The sequence below is a fragment of the Pyrgilauda ruficollis genome, unplaced genomic scaffold (genome assembly GCF_017590135.1).
Source record: "Pyrgilauda ruficollis isolate IOZ18807 unplaced genomic scaffold, ASM1759013v1 scaffold25, whole genome shotgun sequence".
Taxonomy (NCBI): Eukaryota; Metazoa; Chordata; class Aves; order Passeriformes; family Passeridae; genus Pyrgilauda; species Pyrgilauda ruficollis.
In genome coordinates, this window is record NW_024523822.1 from 10,933,760 (window position 1) to 10,951,578 (window position 17,819).

The 17,819-nt window shown below is 37.1% G+C and overlaps 1 protein-coding gene across 2 annotated transcripts in view; it reads left to right on the top strand.

The window, feature by feature from the left end:
* Positions 1-17,819, top strand: part of ZFPM2 (zinc finger protein, FOG family member 2) — a 309,239-nt gene that overhangs the window by 194,555 nt on the left and 96,865 nt on the right. For both annotated transcript variants that reach the window (XM_041470882.1, XM_041470883.1), the window contains one exon: positions 2,508-2,619. In XM_041470882.1, the coding sequence (XP_041326816.1) occupies positions 2,508-2,619 (112 nt within the window). The remainder of the gene's footprint in view (positions 1-2,507; positions 2,620-17,819) is intronic.

A 17,819-nucleotide genomic window follows, 5' to 3' on the forward strand; every position in this document is an offset into this window, starting at 1 on the left:
ACAAGAAGATCCTGATATTATTTGAGGCTTTTTGATACCACCTTAATGCAGATAATACCCTTAGAGATGGAAGAGACACAATGAAATGTCAGACGTCTGGAAAGAAGTAAACCAGAAATAGGAATTAGATCTTGTGAAAATTAAATAGATGATCACTTCTGCACTTAAAAGATAGAATTTTGGTTTGTTCTGTTTTTTAACTTGGCCTCCAACAAAAAAAAAAAAAAAACCCTTTTTAGAATGTCTTAATAATTTGTGGTGTACTTGGAAAAGTCTCCTAGCTGGATAATATTTCACTGTCTTTTGATTGTACTTGGGATTACCAGAGACTGAAAGCACATATAAGCACAAAAACATGTTAAAGGCTTGACTGAAATGGCACTTGGAGAAATGCAGCAAGTATTGGAGTGTGTCCTGATCCTCCTCTCCATTATTGCTATGCAGCCATAGTTGCCAACATTCTTGCTACAGCTTGTATTCAATTTGGGTGTGATTCTCAGCTGAGTGAGGAAAGCCACTCTAAATTGTTTCTGTGGCAGCCTAAACAGTACTAGTTTTTGATGTAAATTGCAGTAAGGTTCAGACTTTTCAATGATAGAAGATAAAGGTGATACTTTGATTACCTTTCATCTCATCTGTTGCATCACTTTTTCAGTTCTTGCCTTGTTTATGTCATTATTTTCTACATAGTCCATATGCATATGCTTTACACTGCTTTCATAACTGATAATACCAGGCTTCTTGATAATTTGCATAGAAACTTAGCCAAATTAAAAAAAAATAAAATAGTTTTGTTTATTAATTAGAATTTAAATTAAAAATACAACTGCATGCAGTTGGGTTGACTCTTGTAATACTCCATATAAGCAAAACATACACTCTGCAACTTCCCACAGAGAAAGCAGTATTAGGAGTTGAAGCATTGCATGTCTCTTGTTTCAGTATTTTTGCACTAGGTAAGTGTATTTTTGCTGGATGTTACCTTCCTTTTTCCTAATTTCATTCATGATTTCTAATTGTTTTTTTCCCAATACTTAGGGAAGATGAATAATATCATGTAGTGCATAGAAAACTGTGACTTATGCATAAACATTTGTATGAAAAATGTAAAATCTAAACTGAAAATTAAGTAAAAAGTAGTGTACTTGATAAAACAGTATTGCAATCTAAACAGATAAAAACTCCACAAAAATATGAAAACCTGTGACACTTAATATTTTTCTGTCATCTTTATTAATATATTACTGTAATTATAGTAAATATATGTTATTTAAGATTATTGATTTAATATTCTGTAACTAAAATATTTTAAGCAATATCTTATTTTCAATAAATATTTTCAAGTATATTTTGTGTATGTAATATGTAGTGTGGTAACTATTTTTATTATTCACTACATTTCTAGAATACTTATAAATAATAAATGTTGGCAAAGCATCTGGAATGTCCATGAAAATAGGATTTTCTGTATCTTAATTTTTTTTTATTTTGGTCAGTAATACAGAATATTACAATAAAAAGTAGGTTGAGACAACTAGACAATTATTGGTGGAGTATAAAAGTAATTAAATTCTCTTACAAAATATTGGAATGTCTTAGGATTAAATCCCAGAAAAAATAATTAAAAGTTGTGCTGTGAATGTTTTACTTTGTAGTCTCTTTTGTGGCTTTATTCTGGATACAGAGGAGAAGAACTGTCTATGATAGAAGTCTAAGTGCCACTTACTGACAAACTCAGGATTACCCACAGGATTTTTGCCATTTGATTAATAAAAGGAGTTAAGTGTTAATAAATTTCAGTCCTCTTTCTTATTATTTCAAATAAAGAATCTCTAATTACAGAATCCAAAATGCAGACAGGAGATGGTAAATTGCCTGCATGCCTTTCAGGTGTGATGATATCACGCTTTACTTTTAAGTCTTTGAATGTATTAATACAACTGGTTTTATAGTCTTTTTGCAGTGAATCGTTGGCATTATTACTATTTCAGACACAGTAAAATCACACATCAACACATAGCAAAGGGGGGAAAAAATTCCATTCTTCATTCAGAACAATTTCCTACGATAATACAGATGTTTAAGGACAGATCTTTGAAATGGATACCAATTCTTTAAATTCTTTCCTGTCTGTTTCAGGAAATAGTGAGATCCCATTGATAATGAGGTACAATGTATCTAAAGTTCACTTCTAAACACTTGGCTCTTTGCTGTGAAAGTCATCTGCATTCCCTTTATAATTCTCAGCCACCAGAGAACTGTGTAATCTTGGAGATCTGATCCAATATCATTCAGAAAAATCCTTGATAATAGTTTCACCATTCAATCAATGAAAGAACTTCCTGCTTGTGTCTTCTTTTAAAAAAATCCTGAGGCAGGGGAATAAGACTTTGGCTTATGGGTTTCGAGATTTTGTTGTTTGTAAATCAAATGATTATTACCATTATTATTCAAGTTCTTAATCAAGGCGAACAAATGGCATCTGTTTGTTATCATCCTTCCTACAGAAGACAAAGGCTTCAGTCCCCATGGTACTGACTGCTGGCCCCAAGTGGCTGCTGGATGTGACTTGGCAAGGAGTAGAAGACAACAAAAACAACTGCATTGTGTACAGCAAAGGTAAACACAAACTGATTTTTTTTCTTTACTTTCTTGTGTAAGCTACTGAGATAAATATGTACCTGTTGCATAATAGGAAAATTGATACTACTTCTCCTATTAATGTCAGGTTTTGTGTTCCCATTTTTCTTCCACGTTCTCGTTTTGCCTTTTTTTTTTCCTTTAGTGATATAAAAACCCACATGGTACCTATAGTTTATTAAATGCTTTATAAACACTGAAGGGTATCATCTGGCATAAAACATACTATCCATTTCTCTCTGAGAGTCAGTGCTCTGGGAAACATCAGTGAAACTTATACACTTTGAATAGGTGAATTCTTTTTGACTTTTTTTTATTTTTTGGGCATACTGGATATAATTTCTCTGTTTTACATTACATTGTACGCTACTAACTGAAATCCAGTGTCGTGAAGAATGGGAATTTGATTGGACTATGAAAAAACTTTATGTCATCATGGTAGCATAAGATAAATGGAACTGGGTTTCAGGGTTGTTACCTCTGACTTTCCAGTCTCTGCATGGCAGCATGATGTGATGATGCTTCACTGGAGTGTATTAGTGAGTGGCAGTGGATATCATTTGTGTCTTATGTGAATTTTCAGATTTGTTCAAGTCAGTACGAGTTCTTACAAGGCTGCCTGCCAAAGATGCTTTATCTAACCCACCACATCTAACAGCTCCTTTGGTTCAAGGTACACAGGTTTTTGTCTTGCATCTTGAAGCAACACAAAGAGCCTTGGGTTCAGTCCATAGCACCGTGGACTATGCACCACTCTGGTGCAGTCACTGTGAAAGCTTTCTAAATGCGGCTACAGAATCATTACAATATGTTTAAAAAAAAAGGGAAACAAAACACCACTTGAATACACGGAACAAAAATAACTCAGTGTAGCTGTGTTTGGCATTTACCCTACAGATCAGGTTGCAAAACTATGATTTTTCTTCCTTGTATTTCAATCATCAACCTCAGCACTTTGTGAATACTTTAGAACATGCACTGTTCTTGTTTAATTTCTTTTAGGTTTTATTTCTAACTAAACAGACCTACTGAGATCAAAGATTTGTTTGCTGAGGCAACCTAGTGACCATTTCAGCATACAAGCATCCAGGCAAATAAGCACCCATATCAATATATTAACATACAAAAACACTAATCATAACATCAAAGACTCCTAAAAACTTACTAGAAACAATTACAACTTGTTCCTATAATCATTGCAATTTATACACTTATAAGAGGATTGCCTTTAAACTGCCACAAGCCTTTGAAAGTTGAAACGCTGAAAACAGGGAATTTGCATGTTAAAAATGAGTCGCACACCAGGGTCTTATAAATTCTTTCTATTATAATTACAGAATGTCAACACATTCATTCTACAACCTGAAACACCTGCAGTACTAGAGAACTGGGTTCAGATCTAAAAAAGGTTGAGCTGCCCTGCCTTCACAGCTTGCTGATTGCAGGCCAAGTGGAAGAAGCAGCAAAGTATCAAACACACTGAAGCTTTTTGCATGAATCTAGAGCTGCATAATATATATATATATATATATAATATATATATATCCATAATGCATAATATTCATAATATTGAATACACACAGGCAAACTTTTCTGCAAAAACTTCTTAATGTAATGGGAACCTACTTTCACTCTAAAACATAGCTCCTACAAATTCCCATAGGATGATGTCTAATCAAGTATTATATTCTTTCTGTAGTAATAATAATACTTAGCACATATTTATCAGTTCGACTTTTCATCTTCAAAGTATTTTACAAGCATTACCTAATTCTTTAGACAATTTTGGTCCTGTCTGATTTAGTCTCTTGAAACACAACATTTTTTTTCAAATAGTAAGGACTTTCTTCAGTTTGATGCAATCTGATTAACCCAAATATTAGTATTTTCATTCAAAGGTTATGGATTTTTTTTCACTGATCATGCCAGTTATTTTAGTACTTGGTTAACAAGGTATGGTGAGACAGCTGAACAGTACTCAAGGTGAATTCTATTGTCTCTACCAGAGATGCATATTATAACTAAAGTTGAGCATAAATTTGAGGATAATTGCATGTTAAAAACCTGCTGCTTCGCTAAACTAATGCAGGAAGTAAGTTGTATATGTGCTTTGCTTTCACTGTGCTCTGTTCCTCTCTTTGCGCTGTAAGGTGGCTGCTCTGTCGGTCATTAAGCATCTACCCTTGCCTTGAGCTCTGCTGGGATTTTTGTACTAGAAAGATTAATTGGCTTGGATCACAAAACAATGTCAAATAGAAGATGGTAAAATAAATAAATAGAATAATGTTTCTCCCTTCAATTTGTATCTCATCATTCCAGATTACATTTCTTTGATTTGTGTTAGCTTTCTGTCTCCTATAGTGCCATTACTTCTAATGAAACGGTGTCAGCTGGCATGTAGCTGTAATTCGATGTTATGTTGTAGTTGCATGTGTATAATTTTGTTAGTCTGCTTAGCAATACGTTGTTATTTCTGAAAGCAATTAGCTGAACAAATGCGTGGAATTGTCCGTGTAGCAGATTTGGTCACCTGGGAGCTGTTTTCCAAACTAAACTCAAGATGAGGTGAGCGGAGTAAATTGGCACATTTCTAAGACGAAGATAAGTTTAGAATTGGCTAACGGTACATAGTACTGGTTGATCAGTTGCTGACTCAGAAGCACATGCCATATTTCCTTTTAGGTCATTACAGAGATATCTTTGAGAGCAGAATTTTCCCCAGATCCTTCAGGAGAACATAGGAATGTCAGTCTGACTTCCAATTCACTAGAGCCTGTGAGTGTTGTAGTCACCCACATATTGCACACAGAATAATCGCAGGGACAGGAGCGTGGAGTGTAGGTTCTATTGAAAGAGAATTTGAGCTGGCTAAGTCCCTATTTGCCTTCAGTGCTGTCCTTCTGTGTGTAAAATGCTTCATATTTTCCCTAGGCAAACAAACAAAGCATATGTGTGCATATATATGTGTATATTTATTTATTTATTTCTTTATTATTTATGATGCACACATATAGGATTATATTTATAAATTATTACAGTGCAATCACAAGTCATCTTCTGTACAAATCTTTAGATAAAGAAACCAATTATTTACAATCACGCATCAGAGTACATCTGAAGTGAATAGCTATGGAATAAATATTCAGTAGTTGAAATAAGTGCTATTCTAATTATTCGATTTCATCTAGGATCACTACCTGTATTTTTTATGACTACATTTTTCCAATACTAGGACAAGTTAGAAAAGAGAAAAGCAGTTTATTAGGGATGGTTAATTATTATCCCATTTTACAAATTCTGATACAAGCTGGATACTTATGGCACATGCCATTATTCCATTCCATTTTCTTAAAGGAAACTTTTACTACTGTGATTACATTCAAAAGGAATGCTGGTTTTTTTATATATTTATCATAAAATTCTCTCTTGTTTCAAAAATGGACTTTCAGAAAGTCTATTCTGTAATTTGAGATATGTCCTAGAAACTGAGATATAAGAGATTTTATTAATTAAAGCCTATTTAGAAATATATGTTCTTTAAAAGAATAGAAGCTTCAGCATAATTCAAGCGAGTAGCCGTGGTAGGAAGTACTAATGCATGAACTGTATCATCATTGCTACATTGTGTACTTTAGAAGCATTTTTGCCTAACAGAGTTGTGCACCAGACCTGGAAAATCTCTAAGACCACAGTTAAGAGTCTCCCCACAAGCTAGAAGGGGGCTGGGATATTTATTTATTGCAAATCTTTCACTGGAATGGCAAGGATTTTAAAAAATAAATTATGACTGACCAGAATAGAAACAGTGTGGAAAGCACAGTTGCACAGAATAAAAGCCATGATCATGAACAGACATTTTTTAGATATTATTTAGGCCATTTATGTGAAATGTATGGATACCGTATGTTTAGTGGCATTGTTAAAACAGGGTGTCTGTACAAATATTTAGCTGTGAGAATTATAAAATCATAAGGCGATTAAGTTAGCTAGTTGTGAAATTCCAATATTGCTTTTTAAATGACTTCAGGATATAGGAGGTGCTAAGGTTATTATCTGTTATCAGGAATACAGCGGAATTGTACGACTGGATAATAACTAAACAACTGACACAATGTAAAATTACATTATCAGTGTGTTAAAACAAAATTGCGCCCTAAAGGAGTCTACATGCCAGCTCAGAGCTGCAGTGTAATTATGCTTAACTCTGATAATTAAAATACAACGGAGATCAACAGAATCATTTTCATTAAGAAAATTATTAATGATGGTGGTATAACAGTAATTGATTGCAGAGCACCACAGGATAACTCTGTGCAGGAAAGCCAACATGTGTAACGTGTGTCTGGGCCGCTCGGGTTGCGTTGCGTGCCACTGAGCGTGCTGCCGGCCAGGTGGCAGCCGTGGGGCACGTCTCCTGCTGCAAATCCTAATTTAGGACACGATCGCTTTGCAGGCTGCCCCTTGGAGGGATGGGGATGGGTGCTGGTGCACGGGATGATGGGCTGGGGTCGGCTATGGCTGCCAAAAGGGAGGTGGCTGCAGGCAGTGACTCGCACATTTTTAAGCCAGCCGTCATCTCAGTTTGTGTGAGGCAGCGTTTGGTTTTGCATTTCCACTAGTGATTTACTGATGTTATTCCCTCCTCTGCCTGGCCTCGCCGAGTAGTTTATGCCCTTCGTTATTTCTGAGAGGATGCGGGAGGAGGAAGAGCCCATCCTTGCCCCATCGCGGTGGCACAGGCACTGCGTGACAGCTCCCTAAGTGATTCCACAGGGTGCTCCCGTTAATTGTGCTGGTGGTGCGGACACAGGAGATCGAGTGCCATAAAAAGCCTCCATCTCTCCGTAAGTGAAATCACAGTCGGTGCCCACTGAGCGACTATAACACAATCCTTGCTAGGGAGGATGTTGCCTAAGGGTGAGATCTGAGAAGTGTCATTTTCTTTGGTGAACAAAAAAATGGGGAGTGGGTGGAGGGAATTTCAGGGGAGCACTGCTCCACGCAGCTAAGGAATAGGACCTTGTTCAAACAGATGTGGCTTTTGAAAGCTGCCCAAAAAAGTCTATTCTCCAATCACAATAGAGAAGAAGCCTGCTAGGGTGGATTTACAGAATGATATTAGTTAAAATGACAGCTGCCCACATTGAAATTGTGTCATGTAGTTAATTTATTAATAGAAGCTTGAGGAAAGGCAGCACAGAGGAGAGGGCAGGGCAGAAGTCGGGGCTGGAGGCAGAGGGCTGTGCTCAAGCCTTGTGGGACTTCCACTGGCTGCTGAGCCCCATAATTCACATAAAATAAGTCAGTAAACACATAACTGGTTGCTTATTTCCCTGATACTGGGGTGGCTTGTTTAGCTGATGTATGTGCCATTTACTGAAAATACAAGCATTGTAAAAGGGCTACATAAAACCACTAGGATAAACTGAAGGCAGTTTTAAATTGATTTTGCTAATTTAAATTAAACATTCTAATTTTTAACATAGAGGAAAAGTCAATTGTTGTAACAGAAGGGTACTTAAATTTTTGTTTGGTGACAGGATTATTTTTCTTGATTGTTCTGTGAGGTCCTTGATACCATGTTTTTCCCAGCAAGAGAGTTTTCAGCTAGCAAATACTTTTTTTTCCCCTGCAACTTCAGGCAATGTAATGGTACATTGCACGACAGAAATACAGCATCAGGGACCCTAATGAGACAGAGGCCAAACCCCATAAGAAGTTTAAACACTGCTGCATTAGAATATGAGTGTAATTTGGTTTGGGTCAGAGAACAAGTTGTTTAGTAGGCCAAAGGTTAACTTGGGGCATATATTTTAGATTGCAAGGGGCTTTTTTTCCACATACTATTAAAAAGCAAATTGAGTAAATTTACTAAGTCTGTTCCACCTGGACAGTCAGAAAAGTGCAGCATCTGCTGTCCTACAGGATGCCTCCATTAGCTATACAATGTGCAGAAGCCTTTGATGGTGCTGAAGGTTTTTGTTCCTTCTTTGTATGCACTGACAAAAAAAATCTGAGTTTTTAACAAAACACGTGCGCCATCCTAATATCAAAGTTCTGTGGAGGAGCTTGTTTTGGATTTAATTTGCACAATGAAAAATTACAAAGTATTTCTCAAGAGAAGTATAATATATGTGCATAATGCTTACATAGGATAGTAATATCTGTGTTCACAGTCATTGGAGGAAAATGTGGGTACAGACATAAGGGCATGATTGGTAAGTAGTTGTCAGGCTCCCTGTTTGGTTTTGCAGGGATGTTGAGAAGGTGGGATGTCAAATGTCATTGTTACGAGTGAAAGTATTGCAGTCTTGGTAATTTCCTTGCTGGACGCAGAAGGAGAAAATATTCTGCCTCCATCACTAGTGGTTCTTATGGCTTGTTGATGGCAGTCACAGTGTTGTGGGCTTACTTCAGACACTATTCAGCTTCAGAGAACTCACAGAGCAGGACTGTACTTTTTCTTTATTTTATTTTTACCTTTGTAAATAGATCTAGTGGGGTATTTTCTGCTTTTGGGAGTTAGAGGTCAGGGCCTTGTGTATTTTATTAATATCAACAATACAAAGGTTATTTTATGCAGCTTTATGGATATGCATATAATAGCACTCTGTATGTTATTACATGCCCTTTAAATTCTAAGCATATAGATAATAAAGGGAAGATGACAAGAAATACCAGAATACAACTAAATTCTAATTCCACTTCTAATATGAAAATACTTTTGTTGATTATTAGTGCATTTCATTTACTTAGCAGCCAAATTATATGAGCTGTTCTCATATGTATATTGATTTGGGTCTCTTTTCTTATGTTCTTACCACTTTCTGTGTAGTGTATTTCATAGTTCAAACTTGGAATTATTTTTCATTTGAGGAGATGAGGAAATAGGCAGAATACTGACATGATTTGCATGGAATTATGTGTTTTGCACTGAAGCTATAAAAAGCTGTAAACTGAGTCTAAAACCCACCTATGACAGCATGTTCAGGACGGAAAAGAAGCCCAGCCTCCCCTTCACACTGTGACCATATGAAAAGAAACATTGCTTCATACATTGAGACCACTGGCAACAATAAATGCAAGCAGAGTGCAGAGATTTTTTTTCAATGTATATATTTCTCCCTCATTTTTTAAGTCAATTGCAGTAGAATCAGTCATTTAGAATTTTTTTAAGAAAATGCCATTATTTTCAGATATGAGATATATGCTAAATGTGTTTTATTTTTAATTATTTTTTTTACCCATTATGCTTGGTAACTATTGAGGATTGCAATAACCTTGTGACCCCTGGGGCTCATGGTAACGTTACCTCTGTCATCTTCCCTACAAAGCAAGAGGGAAGAAAAAAGCCCCAAATTTGCTGAGCCACACATTTCAAGTTGTCAACAGCCCCATCCACAAGAAAACAGAAGAAAATATATATGCACTCTGTCCTGTCAAAAGGCTTTCACCTTATCTTGAGAGACTGTCAGGGCAGGAACATCATGGAATGGACAGGAGTCTATTAAATTAATAAGCTGCTGGATGGTGTCTGGAGAGTTATGATGCTCCATAAATCCAGTTTGATCATGGTGGACAAGGTTTAAATCTGCAGCCTCCTAATACACATCCAGGTCCTGGATTGGATTTTAAGTTTTGTGCTGGAGACACAGAGATAGTCCTGTAGCTTGTGAATTAAGATTTATCATTTTTTCATACTTTTTTTTCCCCCCAATACTTCCTGACAAAAATGAAAACACCTTAGGGATCCTGGCAAATGTTACAGCTTGAAATGAAAGAGCTGTTGTCAAGGTGAAACCATGACCTAGAAGCCTAATATCAAACCTGGGTCATTCTTTGCAGGCAGCTCCATTGGTGCTGAGTATAAAATGTCTGTATGTGAGGAGACAGGGCTGGATTAATCTGCAGCCTGTTTTATAGTGATTCCTATTAAATACTTCTACTGTGTATTTGTGATACAAGACAAACTAATGGTGTACCGTGTAAAAGGAAAAGCTGAAAAATGTTGAAATACATTCTTCCCCCGTTCCAGGTGGCTTTGTGTATAATGGACACTGAGGTGTGAGAATTCTATGTCCCTTATCTCCAAATGGATTAAGCCTGGTGCTAATAAGAGAAGACCCTTCTGTATCATTCAAGGTGCCAAGCTCCCAGCAAAACCTGTGTGATGTGCAGCTGTGATGTCCAAGTGGGTAGTGGAGCTGGGCTACCTGGAATGCAGCATTAAAATCATGCTGGATATGTTTTGTCTTTAGCAGCTTATAAGCAAGGCCATTATTACAGCACAATGGGTGGAAGTCAAGTGTTTCTTGGCCACTTAATTGACCTGCAAGCCACTGATTTATTATTAGGTCCCTAAGCTCCTATTGCTCTTACTCTGGAGACTCCAGTAGGTGATTACTGTGCTTGCCTGCACAGGCAATGGCAGAGCCAGCAGTTCTCTCTTCGAAAAACTCTGCAGCTATATTTTGGACCCTGACTAATTTATTTATTGATGATACTTAGACTCTATGTTAAAGCAATTTGTGCTCATTTTTGTTCTCATTGTTAATTTAGGAGCTTAAGGGGGCTTCCTGACATTAGAGAAATCTAAAGCTGTTGTATATGTTAAAGGAAATGGATAGTTTGTGTTGCAATACCAGGGACACTGAGATTTGTTTTATGCTCAGCAAAATGGATTCAGAGACAAAAGCAATTGAAAAAACAAGCTCTTCTGGAGTGTAGGTTTCCTTAAACAGAATATGGGATCAAGACGTAACCCTCAGTCATCCATACATACATCTCCCTTGACTGTCTTTCAGGAATTGCTTAAGAACTTTAGCTAGAGATCATGTGTGACTGAATCCTGACCTCTCTATTGATCCTGGGGATCAATGTGTCTACTCTCAGATCCAAAGATCAATGTCAGCATTCCTCTCCTTCTCCCGTGGTATTCCAGCACTGCTCACTAGTGTAGGCAGAGGCCACAAGGAGCAGGGCTGCCGAGCAGGGCACTGTGGTGCGGAGGCCAGCACTGCAGACCACGTCTATTTTTCCTGATGCAATGGTGATTGCAGGTTATGAAGGCAGGTTATGAAGTGGGTATGGTGAAGTGGGGAGAAGGGAGAAGGTTATGGAAAGAACTCCAGGATGGCAGAGGATACAGGAGTCCCTCACTGCAGGTCTCCTTGCACTTGAGGCAGGATGTTCCATGCCTACAGGTGCCTTTCTTCTCAGCAGGGCTGGGGCACCCCTCAGTCTTCCCAGCTGAAGAAACTGAAGAAAGTGTGGTGAAGTTGCAGTCTGCTTCAATATGTTTTTAATATCTAAGGAATTAACTCCTGCTACTGCAAACATGGAGATAACTTAGCAGCCTTTTTAAAATGTCATTTCAGTGTTAGAAAAAACATGGAAAAAATTGCTGTTTCAGATTTGTTTTTTTTCTTTGTTGTTTCAGTTTCATTCTGTCAGGGCATATGGGGCAATGTGATGCTGACAACCAAAAATCCATGCCAGAGCATGCTCAAATTGTGATATTTGATGCAAGTTGTGATGTTGAAGCAGATTTAGTAGAGGTGTTCTGTAACTCAGTGGTGATACACGTGACTGAATTGGTTGGTGGCATGCAGAACCAAGGCTTGTTTCTGGAGCAGAAATTCCCTGTAAGATAATTTCCTATGATAATATCATAGTATGTAGGCATATATACTTGCATACATGCATATACATATATATAAACAGAAACCAAAACCTCAGGCCTCAGTTAAACACCACAGCAGCCTGTATTTAACTCAAGCTGCAGAAGTTTCTGAAATCTCTTCCTATAGCTGCAATATATACTTCTGCATGGGTGGCTCCATCTATTCTAAACAATTATACTATCACAGGTGAGTAGTCATTAGGACGAAATATTATTTGAAAATTACTTTAGAAGATAGAATAAGTCCTAGCTAGCATTGTTAAGCCTTAAGAAAATAACTACTATTAGCTTTATGAATTACAGAATAATATTAGTTTTGCAATAAAATGGTGAAAGTAGAAGACAACATAGGGAAAAATATGCAATTTACGGAGTGCAAACCAATGCAGAAAGAATGTTGAAAAGTTAAATTGCATTAGAAATACTAGAATAGACATTTATTCTGATGTATCAGATGGATTAAGTAACCATTGTAACTTTATTTTAAAAAATTGAAATGCAGTCAGGTAATACATACAGGGCTCTGTAAGTTTATTTTGGTGACTGAAGAATTCTTGTTTGAAACTGTGGTGATGTAGAAACACACACTAGTTTAAATTTTCCCTTTACGTTTGAATATATATAAGGTACTAAAAGCATATAAGGACAGTGCACTAATTATTCAAGATCTGAAAAAACAAAAGATGTGTTTAAGAAAACTGAGAATCGTGGGGTTAACAGGGTTGGAAGGACCTTAAATGTCATCTAGTTCTAACCATCCTTCTATGGACAGGGGCACCTTTCACTAGACCAGGTTGCTCAGAGCTCCATCCAGCCTGGCCTTAAACATTTCCAGTGATGGAGCAGCCACAGCTTCTCTGGGCAATCTGTGCCAGTGTCTCACCACCCTCACAGTAAAGAATTCTTTCCTAATATCCAGTCTAAACCTACTCTCTTTCAGTTTGAAGCCATTCCCTTTTGCCTGTTGCTTTATGCTTTGTCAAAAGTCCCTCTCCATCTTCCTTTTAGGCTCCTTTCATATACTGTAAGGCCACAATTAGGTCACCCCAAATCCTTCTCTTCCCCAGGCTGAACAAATTGAATTCTCTTGGCCTTTACTGCTAAGAGAGGTGCTCCATCCCTCTAATCTTGGTGGCCTCCTCTGGACTCACTACTCCAACAGGTCCACGTCTTTTCTGTGCTGGGGACCCCAGAGCTGGATGCAGCACTCTGGGTGGGGGCCCACCAGAGAAGAGGAAAGGGGCAGAATCACCTCCTTTAACCTTCTTCCCACACTGCTTTTGATGCAGCCCAGGACTTGTTTGGCTTTCTGGGCTGCAAGTGCACATTTCTGGATCTTTTACGGCCTCTCATCCACCAGCACCCCCAAGCTCTTCTCAGTAGGGCTGCTCTTGATTTGTTCATCCCCCAGCCTGTGTTGATACTGGGAGTTACTCTGACTCAGGTGCAGCACCTTGTATTTGACCTTGTTAAACCTCATGAGATTCCTATGGCTACTTCTAGATCTTGTCCAAATCCCTCTGGAAGGATCCATCCTTCAGGTGTGTCACCCAGAGGTGTGTCAGCTTGGTGTCTCCCGCAAATCTACTGAGGGTGCACTTGATCCTTTTGTCTGTGTCCTTAATAAAGATATTAAATAGCATTGGTCCCAATAGGGACCCCTGAGCAACACCAGTTTTCTCTGATGTCCATCAGATCTCTGGGATGTTAATCACTGTCCTCTGGATGTGACTGTCCAACCATATTCTTATCCATCTAGAAGATCATCCATCAAATCCATCTCTCTCCAGTTTAGAAAGCAGGATGGTGTGGAGGACCATGCCAGAGGCTTTACAGAAGTCCAGACAAATGACACCTCTTGCTCTTCCCTTGTCCACTGATGCAGTCACTGCATCACAGAAGGTCAGTGGGTTGGTCAGTCAAGACCTGCCCTTGGTGAAGCCGTGCTCAATTCAATTGAAAACTAAGATGAAGTATTGTTGTTGGTCTTTAGCTGAAACAAATGTTCAGACAAGTAGGAATGGAAGCATCAGATGTAGGGGAGATAGCGTTGTTTTTGGCCAGACAAAACATTTACTGACATGATAAGATGGGCAATTGAACTTAAAGTATGAGATGAAAAGGAAATGTTTTACACTAGGAAATGAGAAGGGTGCATCAAGTGATCACTATGCATCTTCTATTAATAATCTGTTCTTTTAAATGTGAACAGGCTCACTTTTATGGTGACTGCACGTGCATTTTAATGGATTTAAATTATGTGAGGTTTAAATGCATTTTCAACAATTAAATGAAAATTTAAAATAAGACTGACAGATTGCTAAGGCTAAGCCAGTTCTATGATTAAGGTTCAATTAAATTATATTTATCATGGGAGCAAATGAAGTATAAAATCACAAACAATGATATTTTTCAGTGGCTTACTTTGGTGGAAAGTGTAGTCTGAAGTATGACTTCGAGACTTTTATCTTTCATTCCCTCCTAAAGTAGAAATTAATTAGGGCTAAACAAGCATTGGCTGTAGGTTCAGAACCCCATCCCGAGTCTTTCGTGGACCAGTGGTCCAGGAGCAATTTACTGTTTGTCATGCAAAGTATTATGTATTTTATTTGGGTTTAACTACCTAAGTTAGGGGGAAAGTTGAAATTTTATTAGTTGTTTAAGGAATTAACTGTTTTTGTTGCTTTCATGTGAGCCACTTCTAGTCCTTTGCATTTTCTCAACAGATCTGCTGAAACTGATTCTTTAAATATGGTTCTTTCTCTTTCCATGTACTTTCTATGTAAATCCCTAAATATCAGAAGCTCTGCAGTGAGTCAAGAGAATGCTGGGTTTGTACATGCCAGCTATTTCTCAGTTTTATCCAGTGTACCATAACAAGTGAAGCATGACAGTTTTCTAGCTTGCCACAGTATGATCTTCAGCTTTATGCAGGTGTGGCACTGGTGCTCTGTATTTTTGATGTATTACCTAAAATTCATTATTTATTTGTTCCTCCTTTTTCCTACACAAATATGAGCAAAAGGAATTGTATTCTGCATTTTCTTTTATTGATTTGATCTTAATTTAATAATCTAGGACAAGTGGATTAACTTTGGAGATTGAGCAGCTTGATTTTTTTCATGTCTTTAAAAAATTATCCAAAGCATCTTAAAAATTATTCTTTCAAAATGCCATTTCTCTCCTTTTTAGAAGAGTGGTGGTAAGCAGGAAAAAAATAATTTTGGATCAATTACACCTAAAAAAGCTCTATAATATATTCAGCTAGAAGATTCTAAAAAAGTGATGAGCTGATACATGACCTTCTTCTCTTTGAGAACATATGAACACATCCAGGAAAGTGAAGCATGATTCCAGTGCTAGTGTGTCCCTAATTATTGCAAAGCCTAAACATTTGAATGGTTGAAAGGATTAATTGTACAGCGAGAATTCAGTTCCTGAGTAAAAGACATCTCCAAAAGCACCCATTGGGAAGTATTTTCCTTAACAAAAGCATATTTTTAAATGTGATCCTTTTCAGCTGTTAAACTGATACACAGGAGATCTAAGAGTTGGTCTTCAAGCTGAAGATATTGAAGAAAATTCTTAAGTTCAGGACTGCTATTTTTTGGTGTTGGTCTTGTATGGCTGGATCGTGTCCCATGTGTCATCTATGGGATGTTGATGTTGAGGAATCAATAGAAGCTGATTAGCAGAGGTTTTCTTTGAGCACTTTGGAGTAGCAGTGTCCCATTAATATCCAGAAGCATTCTTTCTTTTATTACTTAGTTTCTTTACCTTCTTTCTTTCTAGAGAAAAGTTGAGTCAATTTGCTTTTGAAGTTTGCAGACTCCAGTCACTAATATTGTTAGTTAATTAGTTAGTTAACATTATTAATAATGTTGGATACTGGGGGAAAAGAGAGATCCTGCAGTTTTTAACAGTAAATCTGAATCTATTTTGTCTTTTGGAAATGGCCCAAACAGATTTTAGCTGCATGCTACAAATCAAACACCTGATTTATCGAACTGTATCACTTTCATAGTAGCAACTTGTCAGATCCTGGTAGAAAGGATTGCCTCTGATTCATGTTTCAATGAATTAATTTGCTGTGGTCCCACAGAATTAGCTAGTGGATGCACATGCCCAAGTAAACACAATAAAAAAAATATTGCATAGCGTTCCTATTGCTGTTATTTATTTTTATATGGCAAGTGTCAAAAATGGGTTAGTGTTTGCTAAGTGAAGGAGTTTTGTAGAATAATACTGTCAGTGAAGGACACAAAAAGAAAAAAACTCAGAGGAAAAAAAATATTTTTACTTGAGAAACAATCTTACTTTCCTATGATACTGTTAAAGTAAACTTTTAGTTTTAAGTATTCTTGTACAGTTGCTATATTTTTTCCTTTATCCTGACATAAATGTTCTTTCTGTGGAAAATAGACTTCTTTCATTGCACTAAACCAGTTAGGCTATGTTCTTAACACAGGGAACAGCTGTTAATGTTTCAGTATATTTAAAATATTTTCAGTATATAGCCTTTGGTTGGTACATTGTCTTTTTTTTTTGTTGTTGTTGTTTTTTACATCACAGTCAGTTACCTTCATTGGCATCTATTGGTACAAAACATATGTAATGGAACAAAAGACCCATCCCATCATTTTCCTCATTCATTGTTCTCATTTCATTCCTGATTTTCTGACTGTGCAGAAATTCAGGTGCATAGAGGAAATGTCTAAAGAAGAACGAGCCACATCTCTGAGTAGTCCATTCTTATAATGTATAATGTACCATAAATTGTATGTACCCAACGATAGTGAGCTCTGCCCTCCAGAGATTGAAAAAAAACATCACTAGTCAGGGTAAGTAATCAACAGGGACTTACAAGTCCCTTGATATCCTCTCATCAGAGCTCCTAAATATTGTCTTAGCAGTAGGGCTCTTTGGCAAATTAAAGCATAAGAGAGAAAGCACATAGAACTTCACATAGAATTCAGGCAATGAAAAGGAACTGCCAGAAGTAACTGAATCCCAGCATTTTGCTATGTGGCTTGGTTAATTACAAAGGCATTTGTTCCCTTTTGAAAATGGCATGCATCATTCTGCCTTTTTCAGAGCTTATATAGCAGTCTATGGGTGATAATCTAGTGTTTAACTACATGTAGCTGGACTGCTAAATAAGTTTTGCATAGTGATAGTCTGCATATCATGTGGCATCTTCAAAATCCTTTTGTATTATCTGGCCAGAATATTTAGTATAAACTGAAGTAACAGCACACAAAAAAGAAGAACAATCATACAGTGTGTATACATATATATATAAAATATTGCCACTGAAATGCAGGAATATTTTCCTTGATTTTAAGTGTTTTTAAGTTTTTAAGTGCTCTGTAAGAGGTTCAGTATGAGTATGCATGCTTTTAAGGCAGGAGGTAAGAAGCAAACATTTCAAGCCTTATTGTTTAGGAATGATTTGGATGCTTAGCATGTCTATTTATATCTGTCACTATAAAGTCAA